This window comes from Juglans regia, chromosome 3, assembly GCF_001411555.2.
Source record: "Juglans regia cultivar Chandler chromosome 3, Walnut 2.0, whole genome shotgun sequence".
In the NCBI taxonomy this organism is placed as follows: domain Eukaryota; kingdom Viridiplantae; phylum Streptophyta; class Magnoliopsida; order Fagales; family Juglandaceae; genus Juglans; species Juglans regia.
Window position 1 is genome coordinate 32,113,154 of NC_049903.1, and position 18,301 is coordinate 32,131,454.

Below are 18,301 nucleotides of genomic sequence, written 5' to 3' on the forward strand. Positions count from 1 at the left end.
TAAATTAAACAGTAAATCAATATTTTAAGACGAAACCTGCAAATTTATTTATTAAATTGGCGGAGGACAAAATGTCAAGAGCTTTCCTATAATTTTCAGGTTTGTGATGGTACGCGAGAAATGACTTTTTCAAAGATTTTAATTAAGAGAATTAATCACAACTAAACTCTATTTAATATTAGCAGATAAAATATAGAATCAATGGAAACGGAAACAGAGATTGGGAGTTATTGGATATATGGAAATTCTGATACCATGTTACGGTAATCCGGTTGCCAAACAAAGACCTCGGATAAGGATACGCCTAGACCCGTAGGCGCAAAATTGTCTTTTTACTAAGCGAGTGTGCCCCCTTAGTACATTCTCTCTCTAGTAGAAAGACAGACAGGGAGAGAGAGAGGAAAAAAAAAAAAAAAAAAAGCAGGGCGGAAAAGCAAAGACAGAGAGAAACTGAGAAAGAGAGGGACAGCGTGTGGGGCATACTCAAATTCTATTTCTCAGGTTTTCTTTTTCATTTTCCCGTTGTTTCTACTCTCTCTCTCTATCACACACACACTTTCTTCGCTGTCCGTTGGAACCAAACAGTTCGGTCTATCTCTCTCTCTCTCTCTCTCTCTCTCTCTCTCTCTCACGAACACACCCTCTCTAAAGTCTACACTCTGGTTCTCACTCAAAGTGAGAGTATCCCCGGAACATGAGCAGTAGCAGTAGCAGAAGCAGAAGCAGAAGCAGAAGAGTGTGGTTATGAATCCCAACACCACCGAAGCAGCAGCAGCAGCATCAGCAGCACTACCTCCACTACCTCCGCAGCCACACCGACCCTCCACATCCTGCGACCGCCACCCCGACGAGCATTTCACAGGCTTCTGCCCCTCATGCCTCTGCGAGCGTCTTGCCGTCCTCGATCCCAATTCCTCCTCTTCCGCATCTTCCTCTCGCAGACCCCCCACCTCCTCCACCGCCGCCGCCCTTAAAGCCATCTTCAAATCCTCCGGCGGCGGCGGCGGACCCTCTTCTTCTGCCAACCGCAACAGGAACGGAACTGCCACCGGTGCTTCTTCTTCGTTCTTTCCCGAGCTTCGGCGAACCAAGTCGTTCTCGGCCTCCAAGAACGAAGGTTTCTCCGGGGTTTTCGAGCCCCAGAGAAAGTCCTGCGACGTCAGGGTCCGGAACACCCTCTGGTCCCTCTTCACTCTCGACGACGAGCGCAACCCTTATAAGAAAAAAGACCAACAAGTTCCTTCTACTTCTGCTTGGGTTGCTCCTGACATTGAGGTCGACCCTAGACATTCATTGTTAGCTTCTTCCAGTATTCAACAAGGTCCCATCGTCTTATTCGAGTCCAAAGAAGAGGACGAGGACGAGGACGAGGAAGAGGAAGATAACGACAGCGAGGAAGATCAGTACGAGGACGAGATTAGGGTTTCCCAGGAGACGAACATTCCAAATGTAGCCGCAGTTGAAGAAAGAGTTCAAGAAATCGTAGAGGAGGAAGAGGAAGAGCCAGAAGCAGAACCAGAGCTAGAAGCAGAACCAGAACTAGAAGAGGAACAAAAAACGGAGGAACTGAAAACCATGAAGGACCACATAGATCTCGATTCGCAAACCAAGAAACCTTCTGGGAGAGATTTCAAAGAAATTGCCGGCAGTTTCTGGTCCGCCGCTTCGGTTTTCAGCAAGAAATTGCAGCAATGGAGGCAAAAGCAGAAGCTCAAGAAGCGCAGAAACGGCAGTGGGTCCGCCACATTGCCCGTTGAGAAGCCCATTGGCCGCCAGTTCAGGGAAACGCAGTCAGAGATTGCTGATTATGGGTTCGGCCGGCGATCCTGCGATACTGACCCAAGGTTCTCCCTTGATGCGGGTCGTATATCTTTCGATGCCAGTCGGATATCGCTCGACGATCCGCGGTGCTCCTTCGACGAGGCTCGGGCATCTTGGGATGGGTATTTAATCGGTAGAACCTTCCCGAGAATGCCCCCAATGCTCTCGGTGGTCGAGGACGCTCCAGTCCATGTTTTGAGGTCCGATACGCAGATTCCAGTCGAAGAACCGGCAATGGATGCGATCGATGAGGACGAGACTGCCTTGCCGGGTGGATCGGCGCAGACGAGGGACTATTATTCGGACTCCTCGTCGAGGCGGAGGAGGAGCCTGGACAGGTCAAGTTCGATCAGGAAGACCGCGGCGGCAGTGGTGGCTGAGATCGACGAACTGAAGTCGGTTTCGAATGCGAAGGTGTCTCCTGCCACCACCACGGATTACTTCCTCCCTGGACCCAAGTTGGTAGCGCCCGATAGAGTTTTGAGGGACTCGAACTCGAATTCTCTGCGGGACGATTGCTCCGAGACATTCGAAATGGGGTTAAGAGACACTGCTTCCGTGGTTGGAAATGGTGAAAGGAAAGGGTCTTCCAAGAAGTCAAAGAGGTGGAGTAAGGCGTGGAACATTTGGGGTTTTATACACCGGCGAGGTGGGAACAAAGATGAGGATGAGGATAGTGGGTATGCTAGAGCAAATGGGGTGGAGAGATCGCTTTCGGAGTCTTGGCCTGAGTTGAGAGGGGAACGCAACGGGGAAGGGAGAGGTGCTTTCAACCCAAAGGTGTTTCGAAGCAATAGCAGTGTCAGCTGGAGGAATTCACATAACTTTGGTGGGTCTTTTGGCAGCGCAAGGAAGAATGGTCTGGAGGGAAATGGGAACGGTAAAAAGAAGAGGGATGATCAGTTTGTGTTGGAGCGGAATCGGAGTGCAAGATATTCACCAACCAACATCGATAATGGTCTGTTGCGGTTCTACTTGACGCCAATGAGAAGCAGCTGGAGAAGTGGGTTGGGGAAAAGTAGGTCGAATCACGCACATTCTATTACGAGAAGCGTTTTGCGATTGTACTGAAATTTCAAGGTTCATTAAGGTGTTACTTTTGGTTTGATGATGTTAATTTTGTTGTGTAAACCACACATGATGCTTATGTATTCTTCTTCTTGGGTGGTGGGTTGGATAAAATCACATCTTTTGCATTGTTCATTTCCTGTGAGTAGCATGCTTCTTCAATCACTCCAATAACAAGGATTTCAGTGTTTCTTTTTGTTCCTAACTATATTGTCTTCATCTTTACTGTTGTCAATTGGCTTGCATCTTTTTCTTCAATTTTTATGTTAGTTTCTACTTCTTACCAGAAATTGCTGGGACATATGGTATGGGAATATGGCTATCAATGATATCAGGTTGCTTTTTCTGTCTTTATGCTGCCCAAAGTTTGCTGATTGGTGAGGGCTTGCATTGGAGTATGTTCTCTTTAGTCTTTGGCATGTTATGTGTTCTGGCAAAAGTGGCGATAATGTGGGCTCATGCCACCTGGGTTTGCTGCTTGTCACAATTTGTCTCTGTAACAAACAGTAGTTATGGTCGACATCTTGTTCTTCTTTGGTATTTGTTAATCCAACTTTGTGACATGTGACATGTTCCAGGCCTTGCTCCCCAATGGGGCATCACTTGGTGTTTTGCAATTTGAACAATATGATCTCTTTCGAAGGCATGTGTAATCCGTTGGAAACTTTATTATCACTCGCTATAAACACCAAGCTTATATATAAGCTTGGACCCCAACACTGTTGGTCAAATTCTTTCATTACAATTAGTGGTATATTAACTATGGTGAACTTTACACTTCAAATCAGAACTCTGTAATGTTTATGGTTATGTTGACCATGTTGCTTTGAAGTCCATAAAACTTCTATAGCCTTTCCATCCAGCATCTGGGCAACCTTAAGATGAGTGTTTCTTGGAGCTGGAGAGATTCTGTGGTTTGCAACAAGGTCAGTTTCTATGAATATGCATGGGGATTGGTGTCCTTCAAGAACAAAGAAGAGCAGTACCTGCTCTTGCCAATGGCAATTTCCCATTAGCTTCTGCTTGTGATGTGTTTAAGGAGTTTACAAGGTTAATCTACCACTACTCGACAAGCATGAGGCCACCTGGGGATTCGAGAAGGAATCTATAGAGACCTGATTAATCAGGTGCAAGGAGGAAGATAACATCTGGAATGGTGAACAAATACAAAAGCCAATGGTGGAGTGGGCCTGAAACAGTTGAGAATTCTGCAGAAATTGTAACTGAGTAGAGATTGCAGTTGAAAAAAATCAGTCCTTTCTACACAATCTATTCCAAATTTGTTTCTGCCGTGCAGAATGTAAATGCTGGGCACTCTCACTGTGTTCAATGATAACTTTAAAGTGTCCAACAGATCCATGGTTGTCTACTGTTGTTCGAAACAGCAATGAAAGATATCATGAGGAATCCAATAGAATGAAGCCACTGCTTGTAGAAAATTTGATATTGACTTTTTCTTTCTCTGTTTATAGCATTCGAAACATGTTATATTCTCTGAAAAGAGTCTGAAAAAGATGTATATGTTTTTTTTTTTAACGAATGATATAGTTTAATTTCTTGCATCCATAGGATTTAACTTGAAGAAATCCTTCCCGTGAAATGGGTTAAAACTGGATTCTCACTTGCTAAGCAGATCTTTGATGAAATATTACGAAGCATAGCAAAAAGGCAATTTTGACCGCATAATGCACAATGAAGCTCTTTAACTACAGTCTACAGTAGGCAAAAATCCCATCAGCAAATCAAAGGAATCAAGTTTGACAATGATTATTTCTCAAATCGATCGACATTTTATTCTCTTTAAGTTTGAGATAATGGCCTTTTCCTTTTTCTATAATTTGCAAAAGCTCTATGATCAACAAACAATCTGCCTCCAAAGTCAAAAAGTTGCAACGAAAACATCCCAACATGCTTATTCATGGAGGATAAAGAAAGAAAGGATGACAGAAAAAAGATCTAAAAAATAAAAAAAATAAAAATAAAAGAGAGGCTCATAACCCAATGGCATGCCTTTGATTTACTCCCCCATTAGCCTCTATGACAAGTGGGTGAGTAATAATTTGTTTAAGGTAATTGAGAGCATAATTGTCAACGGTTGTGTACTCATGCCTGCCTGCCTCCTTGAGGACTGCTTTGTGCCACTTTCGATACAGAAATCTTAATCTGCGATCACTTGTTTGTATGCTACTACCATTCACGATCATGGTTTCTTCTGCCAAAATGTGTTCGCCAACTCACAAAACTAAAGATTAAGATATAATATTGTTTTGAGTAATGCTATATATAGTCGTGGAATGCGTAAGTACAGTGTAGTTATTTTGAAAAAGAATAATGTTCATTATTAAAAAATTAATTTTTTTTTCAAGTGGATCCCGTATTTATTTATTTTTTTTCATGTGAATGATTGCGCAATACTTGTACACTCACAATTGTAACTTTCATTTTTCATTGTTTTAACCGAATCAACTTTGAAAATTTGGCACTTTTCCACCCAAATTAGCATCTATTGGCATGCTACATGTTGTTCTTGGTATCGATAACATAATACAAAAAAGAGTACAACCCATCTGAAGGTTTGCCATTTTAACGTGGAAAGAAGATGGAAATCTTAGATTTGGAAGACCAATTGAAATATATTTAACTGTTTAGTTTTTATTGGGTGCCATGGATTGTAGTGCTCCATGTGCCATTCTAATAAACAATAATTCACAAAGGCAAAATCTTAATCAATGTTTTATGACTTTGTCTATTTCTGATGTGACATTTTAGAAAAATATTTGTCTGTCCTCAGGCTATTAGGGTTCAAATTATGTCTTTGACTAATCAAATTGATTTCTAGTAACATATTCCCTCTTAAATGACCTCTTCTGTCTATTCTATACCATTGAATTGACAGTGACTTTGTTTTGGCTGATGAGATTGTAAATCCACAATAATCCATGAAATTGATATTCTGGGCTGGGTGTTTATACTGGGTATGGTGCTCAGATGCAAGTGAAAAGTTGCATTTGTGTTTGAGAACAAAACCATTTTAACCCTCTGAAAGATAACCAGGGGGTTGGTGAATCTGTTCATGGAAAAGCAAAGAGTATAGGGAGTTCTTTGATATCGTTGGGAATGAATGAAAGAACTTTGACACAGCAGCAGAGAGAACAGCAAGTGCATGGATTAGTAATGGCTAATCTGCCTTGTCAAGTTCATTCATAATAAAGATTTTAGGACCCTAAAATTATTGAGGAGTTTTGATTTCCTCTGGAATTATTGAGTATTTAAACTGCTGGATTTATTTTTATTTTTTCAAGCAAGCCATTTCCAAGTGTGTTTTATCTGGCCATCGGCTGGAAGAGCAAACTGATGGTGAACTGTACTCTCCATCATTTTGAGTGGATGTGCAGTCGACCATAGATAGCAACATCATCATTCCATATGAAATCTACTAAGAAGATTTCTTTACATTCTTCTAGATTACATTTTTGTAAAAATAATAAAAATAAATAAAATTCGGGTATTTTTTTTTCCTCTTTAAATGCTTCCCCATTCCTTTCATTTACTTGGTTTTGGCAAGAATAAATAGTTTATTAATTAAACATAAAATTAAAAGGGAGAGCTGAGGTCCCCAACAATCACCTGTGGTACCAACCTGCACAGTGCTAATGAAAGATACACAAAAAAAAGAAAAAAAAGAAAAAAAGAAAAAAGAAAATTGACCAAATATTTGGTCTGGTTCAATATTCTCTTGGCCCACTCCAATGGGTAAGAAAAAGGCCAGGTGAGGCTTGAAAGCCATAGTTAAAGTGGTCTGGACGTGTAAGAGTACTAGCAAAGGTGTAGGCAAATGTAAATGCAAACATGTAGTTAGCAATCTATTAAATGTAATGCATTGGATTAGTCAAATGTAAATTTTTTTCTTACTAGCTACAATGTTTCTACATATTTGGAGATACACTGTTCACTCTATATAGTTTATTTTATTACTTTTTTCTCTTTCCTCCCACTCTCTCTCTCTCTCTAGAAGCCCTTCTCTATAGACAAAAACCCCCATGGCTCTCTTTCTCCGATGACTCTTGACAGAACCCCACCGACTCTCACTTGATTTCGCAATGGAAACGGTAAGATTTTCACCCATTGTTTGGATTTCTTCATTCTCTCTCTCTGGTTGAGTGAATCTTTCCTATTTCTCGCTCCCAAAACTTTTGATCATGTGATCATTCCCAGGTTTTCGGTCTCCCACGAGGACGTTGCACTTCCTCCATCGGCGTAGCTATTCATCACTACTGCCCTGCACTTGCTTGTGGGTCCTCCATCGATGAATCTAGGGTAAATGAAACTCTTTGTTTTGCTAATGGATTTTTATTACTATGATTTCATGATGTTGAAATTATTATTTTAGTTTTTCTTAATCTAGATTAGGGTTTTGATGGGAGGATTTTAGGGATGATTTAGGGTTTTCATTTACTGTTTTTTTAAAAATCGAGATTAATTTGTGGTTCACCTTTGTTGCTATGGTTTACTTTTAAGAAGCTCTGTTGTCATGCGTTGCCATATGTGTGTAGCAGTACCTTTATCACAATGTTAAGAGAATTCAATGCGTTGACAGAATCATCGTCTCCATGATTTGGTTTGTCATTGTTGTGTTGTTGTTTATAATTTATTTTTTGTTTTGCTATTCCTCCTTTATAATTTGCTGTTTTAATTGACAATGTGACTATGAGTAATACAGTGGTACAAACAATGAGACTATGAGTAAGCATATATTTTATGTTGTACATATTGGTACATTTGTTGATGGGTGATTTTGTAGTAGTTTTTGACTGTATAGTGACATATTTTTTGAGTTGCTTTAGGGTTCCTTGGGTTTTTCTATTGTAATGGACTTGCTGGTTTTGAGTGGCTGGTGAACTTGCTTGTGATCCCTTTTTTGACTTGATGGTGGACTGTTTTCTCATTTGTTAATTGGTAGTGGACTATTTTCTATTTGTTGTTTGAATTGTTGGTGGGGTGGAGTTGTGATGCCCTTAGATTCCGCTTGGGATCGGACGGACATCTGAAGCTTTGAGACATACAACACAAGGTTACCAGCCCCCGTTCATGACAGATGAAGATGCAATGTTCCTAACATGCATCTAACAGTATGTAATATTCGCAGTGGATAATTTTTTTTCTTTGAGCAATACTATGCACTAAACTAATAATATCCCAATTACTTAAAACATGATCCATACATTCTTGACAAAATAAACATCCATGATTACAGTATAGGTCTTAGAAGACTGTAATATCAAAATATGGGAGACCAGACTCCATAATTACATTACCAAAATATACTATTGGATTAGTTTATCGAGTAACTCGTATAACTTGACTAACGATGCCAAAATACTGTCCAAAAACCTAACTATGGAGGCCATACGCTCTGCGTTGTGCCTGCGGCATCTAGTCAACCTCCTCTAGTTTGCTTGTGTTTGCTCCCTGCTCTGGTCCTGACACATTGCCTACCATTTGGGGGAATGGTAGTTGGGACTACCACGGTGAGATTTGATTACAAATCTGAATAAATTAACAGGAATCACACAGGTTAACGATGTATGCATTACAGTAAAGGCACAAATGCATAATCAAAGTCAATAATCATCATAACATAACTTGACATAACATGACATGAGTTGACATAACTTGAACTGAAACGTGAACTGAACTTGAAATTTGATAAGACATGAACTTGAAATAGAGACTTGACTTGACGTGACACGAACTTAAAACATAGTAAGAACGTGAACTTGACATGAAAGTAAACTTGAGCATAACATGACTTGAAACATAACATGAACGTGAAATACATGGACTTGAAATTTTGTTCAATAAGCCTAATTAATAAACTGATCATGTGGGTGCTACATGGGTCTCCTAGAGTCATGTGTCCCAGTCGATTACCGCATCACAATACATGGTATCTGGACCAGCTGTGAGTGTGTTGATACGTGCAACACAGTTGTTGTCATCCCACGTATTTTACGTGTCATAATTGTTGTGTTTCACGTAATGTATGCGCCACAATTGTTGTGACCACATGAACTATTTGTGACATAATTGGTGTGGACACATGTGAAATAAAAATATGGCTCAATCGGCGTTAGTGCCTGGTGCCCTCCAGTGATCAGATACTTAGGCCCCATTAACAACCTGTTGATTGTATTTCGTCAACTTAGAAAATTTCACACCTATTTTGACACTTCAGCATGAACAAAGAAGTTCTACTAGAATATTACTCCATCCTAGTACTTAGGGTTGTGATAGACATGAATTGATTTGATATGACAATTCCCGAGATACAGAAACTGTACCCGAGATGCAGAAACTGTAACATGGCATAAACGTAATTTGACAGACATGACGTACTTGACAGAAAATATTTCGTAGCATGGTATAACATGAAACATACAATATTTCATAACATGGCATAACATGTAACAGACAATATTTCATAACATGACATAACATGTAACAATGAACATTACATGACATGACATACATGTAACAAATGGAATACGTAACATGACATATTTGCAACATATGACAATATGTGATAGATATTGTGTAACAGATAAGTATTTTGTGATAATATACATCATGTGTAACAGATAAACCGTAATAACGTGACATGACATGACATTTATGATAACATACAAACACAACTATAGTTCTCTTACCCATCACACATACAACTAAACTGATAGTAAGTTAAAAGTTAACTTACAACGATCGTTGCGTTACTAGAATAAAGTGCGAAACACAAGAAACTGTAAGTGGGGATTCTAAAAGTTAGAAATTTAATCACTAATAATTAGAAATAAGAAAAAACATAACTTAGAGTAAAATTACGATTTTACTCTCTACATGTGGAAAAATTACCATTTTATCCATAACTTAAGGATTTTGCATGCTAACTTCAAAAATCACCAAAATTTACATTCCTCATGTAAATTTTGTCCTAAACTCAAATATCAACTTAAAAAAAATTTAAAATAAAACACAACTATGGAAAACTCGCTATAGCCGAAACATCCATATGCCATTTCTCTTGATTTTTGTTGCAATTCTTCCAATTTTCAAAACTTATGATTAAACTAAAATTTCTTCTAATATACTCATAAAATTATCCTAAGACAACCCATGTCTTTAAAACATCAAACAAAAGTCACAAAAAAAATGACAAAACACCACTTGGAGTACTCGGCTTCACACTTAGTCTAAAAACAGAAATTTTTTCTTAACTAGATTTGATCAACCACTTGATCCATGACTTAAAGAGATTAGATGTTTAAACTAAAACATCCCATGGTTTAAAAATGTGTCCTTAAACAGGCCCAAGCTTTAAACTCAAAATCACATGGCTGAAAATCAACCAAAACATGGATTTAACAAAAAAATATCAAGCCTTTGGCCTAACCGAGTATTCTCTTGCATAAAAATTCATATCTTTGAACATAATATCAAAAATCTTGAAACTAATATCCTAACATGTATATAAGAGGCTTATGATCATCCAACAAAAATACAAAAGCCATTGAAGTAAGATTAAACCACGAAATATTCAAACTTTCTCAAAACAGAAATTATTTTTCCTCTTACAATTTCTAAGTTTTTAGATCTAAGAAAATATTTCATCAAAAGCTTTATTCATGCAAAAAATCTTGAATGAAAATTCATACACACATGTTGACAATACTCTATAATAATTTCGGACCAACATCTGTCCATTAGTTTGGTAAAAAACTCTAAAATATAACACACTCTCTAGTTTAACGCCTAGAATGACATTTCCATAGTTAAAACAATTTTTGATCATTCAAATGACTACAAAATGAAACAAATAAGATATCCATAGAAACTAAAATAAAAAACAAATAACTTATATGAGGAGTCATGGCGAGAAAATACTTACAAGGGGTTGAAAAGCACCACTCAAAACGACTTGAAATCTACCCGAGAGAGCTCTTAAGGGTTTCTCTCTAAGAACGGGGTGGAAAAATGATGAAATGAAGTGAAGTGTGTCTTGCACAACTCTAGACTTCTGAAGGGGGGAGGTATGGGCTTGAATGACCCTTTGATTGGAGGTGCCTATGTCACAAAAGTGAAGAATAGTGAGGGAGAAGGATTGTTGCCGCCGTGAGGTATGAAGGGTGGTGAGGTGGGCTTTTCTTTGCCGTCAAGGAACTATTTGGGGGCTGTCAAGGGTAGAGGCTGATCTTCCATGTAAGGGAGGAAACTTCCTTAAAAAGTTTTGCCAATGTGGTCAAATTCGTGGGCCTTAACCAATTGAGATTCAATTTGGAGTTTAGAGAGGTTTGGTTAGAGTTTGGTATGCTATCAGGCCTAAATCTAATTTTTCTTGACCTAATCAAATTTTCAAAGTTTAAAAAGTTGGATAATAATGCCATAACATGAATTTGAGGAATTAATAGCATGTGAAAGTGATTTAATAAAGGGGTTAAACACAATTCTAGAAATCAGATAGAAAATTGGAGGCCAACTCTAGGGTTAGGAAAAATCGTTTAGGGTTTTGGTTTCAGCTAAGTTTTTAGAATTTCAAATGGATTCACAATCCTCTTTGATTGAACACAATTTGGTAGATCAGATGGAAAATATGGTTTTACTTAAGTGGCATGATCTCACAGCTTGATTCCTTCACAATCCATCTCATGGTTCATCTTTGTGTCAAGTGTCTAATATTATTTACCAAGTGTGGCTCAGATCTTTCCAATTGTTCAAATAAAACTTCTCCAACCTAATTTGGACATTCCATACTGTGATTTTGAAAACACTGCACTAGATGCTACTATTGAGGTTACTATTCACTCTGAGAAAGTGAAAAATAAACTTTGCACTGTAAAATCCTAAATATTCATATAAACCTAAATATGTAATTTGTTTTTGAATTTCAATCCCGAAGTGTATCGAAATAAGCAAAAAGAGTTTTCGAATAAACGTATCGTCAGAAAATTGAAAATGAGATTATTGGGCTATAAAATCCTAAATAATCAACTGAGTCTAATGGCGCAGACCATATCTCAAACTAACACTTCTAACTATCTCAAATAAATAAAATCGCGCTTCTGGCATCATAGTGAGTAATAACTCTGACTATGCTGACAAACTAAAACCTACGCAATTGGTCAAATCGTGAAAACTTATTATATTTTCACGAGGTTTCTAAAGCATATGAAATTTTACCATTAAATTTCTAGCGGGCCGTTATAGGAGTTGCTGGTGGAGTTGGTGGTTGGTTGTTAATGGAGCTACTTGTTGAGCTTGCTGGACGAGGGCGGAGAGCAATGGTTGCATGATAATGGTTGTTGGACGATGGAGTTGCTGGTTGCATGTTAATTGCTGGTAGACTGTTTTGTAATAGATTTTGATACATGACATTTGTAATGGATTTTGATATTTATCATTATGTATTGGATTTTGATCGTTATAATGGTTATGATGTTCATGTACACAGGTTATCTTTATGTATTGGGTTTCTTCATGTAGATCTTGTTGTAGTTCTTATGTAGTGGGTTTTAATCGCAAAATATGAAAAAATAATTTTGAAAAAAATTTATTATTAATAAAAATAATATTTTATTATTATTTTGACTAATCTAATGTAAGAATCTATCTTGAATGATAAAGACAAAAGATAAAATATATGATTTTAGCCAAATTTTTTCTTTACTTTTGCTGATACCATTGCTAATGCTCTAAAAAGGGTCAGTTTGGTTGGGAAGGGCGGTTGACATTTTAGTTTGAAGCCCTTTTGTACTTTTTGTTATTTTGATTTTTAAGGCTCCATTTACTCGTTTGATAAAAATGAGGGCCCAAATTTTAGGGTCAAACTCATTAGTCCAGAGGGGGCCATGGACTAATGAAATCGAAAAATCTTCTTCCAACGCAGTCTAAATTCTTGAGTCTTTCTAAAAGTATGAGAAAACAATTTCTATATTTTCTTAAAGTACATAAATCTTGGCTCCAAAATATAAAATGAATATACATAGAAAAAAAAATGCCTACAAAAATTAAAAAATTGAAGAAATGAGTTAAAAAAAAATTCCTATAGTCGCTAAAGTATGAATACATATATATTTCTTTTTCATTTTTAAAAAATTAAAGCGACTATTTTAAGAGAAATTTTATTTGCAGTCTTTATTTGGAGAATGTATGTGCAAGTCCTTCATTAAATAAAAAAAGTACCATTTTGATAAGGATATTATTGTAATTTTGAAAAAAATTTAAAAATAAAATTAACTAGACTTGCAATGCAGTCTCTATTTGGAGACTGTACATATCATTGCTCTTATTTTAAACCTTTAAACCTTTGCATGTCCACTCCCAAGTTCCTTCAATCAATCTTTTACAGGGTGATTTCTTATTTTACTTGGAGTAAAAATTTTAATATGACCGACTATTGAGTTTGATAAAAAATAAAATGTTTATTACAAATCCAAGGAATAGGAAACGAAATTGCGTCTATAATATATATATATATATATATATATATTTATAATTATGAACAATAAGGTGTAATATATATATAAAATACACACACATACACGTATGGATGCATGCAAGCATCTTTGTCATCATATATATGAATATGGCCCCAAAAAGTTGAATCTCTGGATCCGCTACTATTTCAACTTATATTTGGTGTGAAATCAGTTGACGGGAGCTATTTACATAGGAGAATTGTTATAGATATAAGTAGATTATATAAAAGTAAACCCACAAATTAATGTGGCTTCTTATGATCCGTTAGATCTACTTTATAATAAGAATACATTTATAATATGATGTATCATATTAGTTATGTCAGCTTGTGAGTTTATTTTTATGTAATATGACCCTTCATGGTTAAAAACTTAATATATATATATATATATATATATATATATTTTGAAATCAAATTGATTTGTATTACTAATCAATCTGAACATTACAAGATTTGTCATGCATCAAAGCATTACAGATTACAAAAGGTCCCCCCTTTATCCAAACCTTTTCCTCACCAAGAGCCAGAGCATGCTTAGCTAACAAATGAGGCACATTATTTCCATCTCTAAGAACAAACCTCACTTTCTAGTCTCTCCTTCCTTTAATGACCCGCTTGATGTCTTCAATAATGTGCCCCGTCCATGACTGATCCTCCCTTTCTTTGTTAACTCCATTGATAACAACAGCTGGGTCCCCTTCAAAAGTCACCTTGGACGAGGAAAGCTCACTACAAATCTCAATAGCTTTCCACAATGCCATGCTCTCAGCTAGTGCAGGATTATCAACATGCTCTAATGACAATCCCCACTCCCATTCTCTTAGCCTCCAGATCAAGAGCAGCATCCTAGTTGGCCTTCACCTCTTGTGAGCCTGGTTTTTGACACTTCTTCTTTGATCCTCCAGGGACATTAGTGACTTTACACTACCAGAGATATTCAACTGTGTAGATTTTTCCTTCAATCCCTCACTAGCCATCTGTTTCAGTTTCTTGGGACTATAGAACTAGTTCTCGAATATAAATCTATTCCTTCTCAGCCAAATCCTACGCATTGTGGTAGCAATCCATTCCAACTCCTCCCTCTTAAGCCTGTTCATCAACTTGGCCCATAATTCCAGAAAATCACCCTCCTTTGTCACCCATTTTTGTAACAGACTAATGGATTCTGCCCAAACATTTGCTGCAGAAGGGCAACTCCAAAGGATGTGAGTAACAGACTCCTCACTCCTCTTCCACAAATTGGACAAAAAGGGCAATCCCCAACCTTTTTCTTGAACATACTGCTTTTAGTAGGGAGAATGTTATTTGTAGCTTTCCATAAAAACAATTTAACCACTGCTGGCACCTCCAAGCCTCACATGTGCTTCCACACAATATCACTTTGATCAACTATAGAAGCTTTCCCTTTCTCCCTTCTTTTTTTGTTAACTTCAATATGGTATGCACTTTTTACAGTGAACATACCATCTTTAGTATGACCCCAGATCTGCTTATCTACAGACCCCACCTACTCAATGAAATTTGAAAAATGGAATCTGCTTCCTCAGCTAAAAACTGTCTCTAATAAGTGCCTCATTCCATGTTTTTGTTTGTGGATCAATCAACTTATTCACCCTCTCCTCTTCCCAAAACTTCTTCACAGGGGATTGCACACACTGGGATATAGGAGTAGGCAGCCACTTCTCACCCTAAATTTTGATGTTATCCCCATTGCCCACCATCCATGGTAAACCTTCCTTCAATAGGTTCCTAGCAGACAACACACTCCACCAAATAAATGAGGGACTGATGCCAAGTTTAGCTTTTAAGAACTCAAAGTTTCTGAAGTATTTATCTCTGTAAATTTTAGCCACCAGAGATGAAGGGTTTTGGATCATGTGCTAGCCTTGCTTATCAAGCAAGGCTACATTGAAACTTTCTATGTCCCTAAATCCCATCCCCCCTTTTGCTTTCTGCACACCCAATCTTTCCCAACTCCACTAATGAAGCTTCTTAGAATTATCTTTATGGCTCCACCAATTTCTTGAATACATAGAGTTAAGTTCCTTACACAGTGAATATGGTAGCCTAAAAACACCCATAGTATAAGAGGGTATTGCCTGCAACACAACGTTAATAAGGACCTCTTTTCCCACTTGTGATAAGAAGTTATTCTTCCTATTGTCAATCTTCTTCCACATCTTCTCCTTTACCCCTCTAAAGGTGTTATACTTAGACTTACCCACCATGTCAGGAAGGCCCAAATAATTTTTTATAATTACTACACTACTTGCTTCAAGAAGGATGCTCCTATTTTCTGCTTCATCAGTGTTGAAACTAAAAAACAATGAGGGTTTTTCATTATTTAAAACTTAGCTTGACGCCACCTCATATTTCTGTAAAAGTGAGCTCATTTTTCTCCATTCTTCCCTTCTTGCCCTCCCAAACAATACATAATATATCTCCCCTCTGGTTAGCATGGTTGAGCATTGAGCTTAGACTTTTAGCACACAAGATGAATAAGTAGGGAGAAAATGGGTCTCCTTGCCTCAACCCCCTAGAATGAGTCACCTTCCCACCAGGTCTTCCATTCAATAACACAGAGTATGAACTCACACAACTCATCATAAGCTAGACCCATTTCTCATTAAACCCCAATCTCCTCAAAACAGCTTCTAAGAATTTCCACTCAATTCTATCATAGGCCTTAGACATGTCCAACTTCAAAGCCACACTCCCATGCTTACTTTTCAACCTTGTCTTCATTGTGTGTAGCACTTTAGGCTACCATTACATTGTTAGAGTTAAGTCTTCCCAGGAGGAAAGCACTTTGATTAGGGAAATAACACTAGGAAGCACAAGCTTGAGCCTATTATCAATGACTTTAGAGCACAATTTATACACTACATTACAGTGGCTAATTGGCCTATATTCACTAACCAATATAGGCGTATTCACCTTAGGAATTATAGCAATGTAAGTGTAGTTAAGAGATTGAGGAATAGTACCACCATTCAAACACTCCAAGACTACTGCATAAACTTTATCTCCCACTATGCTCCAGTGTTGTTGAAAGAAGCTTGCCCTATAGCCATAAGGACCAAGGGACTTTAAAGGCCCCATCATCTTTAAAGCCACTTCCACTTCATCTCTTGTAAAAGGTTGACACGTCTTCTCATTCATCTCCACAGATACTTTAGGCACCATATTTTGAATACAGTCTTCAATAGCAGCCTCTGTTGGATTAGATGTTGTAAAGAGATCCTTAAAGAAGCTGTTAAAAGCATTTTCAATCTTAGTAGGCTCATTAACCATCCTGTTATGGCTAACTTGGACCTATGTAATCAAGTTTTTCCTCCTCCTTTGATTAGTACAGGCATGGAAGAACTTGATATTTCTGTGTCCAACTTATACCAGTTCTTCTTGGCCTTTTGTCTCCACTTTAGATCTTCTTGGTCCAATAATAACCTTACTTCCTCTTAAACCCATTCCTCCATATTCTCATTGCCCTTCTTAACTTGCAAGCTTTTTAATCTGTCAGTTTGCTTTTTTATTTCTCTGCCTCGATCTCTTATAATTCCAGTTACTTAATGCCACACTGCATTTGGATAACAGGTTCTGGACCATTGATGTAGAAGAACAACCATCCCTACCTTTCCCCCATTTGACTCTGCCGCAGTCCTCTTCTAGTGCCCATGAAGCCTCATATTTAAACAGCCTCTTCTTTTTACACCCCCTTCCTACAAGCCTGTCAAAACATAACATAATGGGCCTATGGTCAGAACACCTCGATGGCAAAACCTCAAGCTTTTTGTTTGAGTAGGACTCAAACCATTTGGAATTTGTCACTGCCTTATCCAATTGTTCTTTAGTAAAAGTTGCATTTGAATGCTTGATACTCCAGGTAAATTTATCTCCACACCAACCAATGTCATGCAGCGCACTTACCTCCAAAACCTCCATAATCTAAGCCATCTGACTTTCCCCCATTTGTCTACCTCATTCCTTCTCATCATGGGTAGATATTTCATTAAAGTCCCATATAACACACCATCCATTCCCATGCTCAGGTTTGAAAAAAGCCAAGATACTCCACACCTCCTTCATTTTTTACAATTCAAGATGGCCATAGAAGCCAATAAACAACCATTTAGTCATTGTCTCAGGATCAGTTATCCAACAATTGATGTGCCTCTGAGAGTAATTGTAAATCTCAGCCACCAAATCTCTCTCCCAACATAGCATTAAACCACCCCTACCAATGACATCCACTTCAAAACAATTAGCCAAACCAATCTTTCTCTTCAGCCATTCAGTCTTTCCTCTATTCAGCTTTGTTTCCATTAAAAAGAAAACATTAGACTTCTTTTCATTTACTAAAAAGCAAAGGTCCTGAACTGTCCGAGGGTTCTCAAGCCCTCGACAGTTCCAACTTAAGATTTTCATTGTATTTGGTGGGACTGTTTAACAGCCTCCACCAATATTAGTTCATACCCATCTCCCACTCTCCCTTGCCTTCCCTTCTAAACCATTCCTCCCATCCCTTCACCCTCTTTGCTCACTTCCCTTTTACGTTTTGAGCTAATTTGAACCAACCTAAATTCAAAATCCACCCATTTTTCCCTTGTCTCTTCTTCCATCTCCCCCCTCCTTTATTAATGTTACCCTGCATAGGTCTGATAACATTCTTAGAACACAACTCAGCCACAACAAGACCTCCATCCCCTTCCACCTCACTCCCTTTCATACATTCTGTCAGTAGGTAAAGGCCTTCCTTCTATTCAGAAATTAAAATTCTGAGTACCACTAGAAGTAGTGTCCCCTTCTTCCTCACCACATGTCTTTCCCAATCCTCCTAGCCTGTCCCCCTTCTCCCTCCTTAGTCCCCCTTCTTTATCCATA

General features: G+C 38.0%; 1 protein-coding gene across 1 annotated transcript; it reads left to right on the top strand.

The window, feature by feature from the left end:
• Positions 1-440: 440 nt before the first annotated feature.
• Positions 441-3,097, top strand: LOC109000791 (protein OCTOPUS-like). The gene has a single exon (XM_018977793.2). The coding sequence runs from the start codon at positions 745-747 to the stop codon at positions 2,890-2,892; it is 2,148 nt and encodes a 715-aa protein (XP_018833338.2). The 5' UTR covers positions 441-744; the 3' UTR covers positions 2,893-3,097.
• Positions 3,098-18,301: the final 15,204 nt, after the last annotated feature.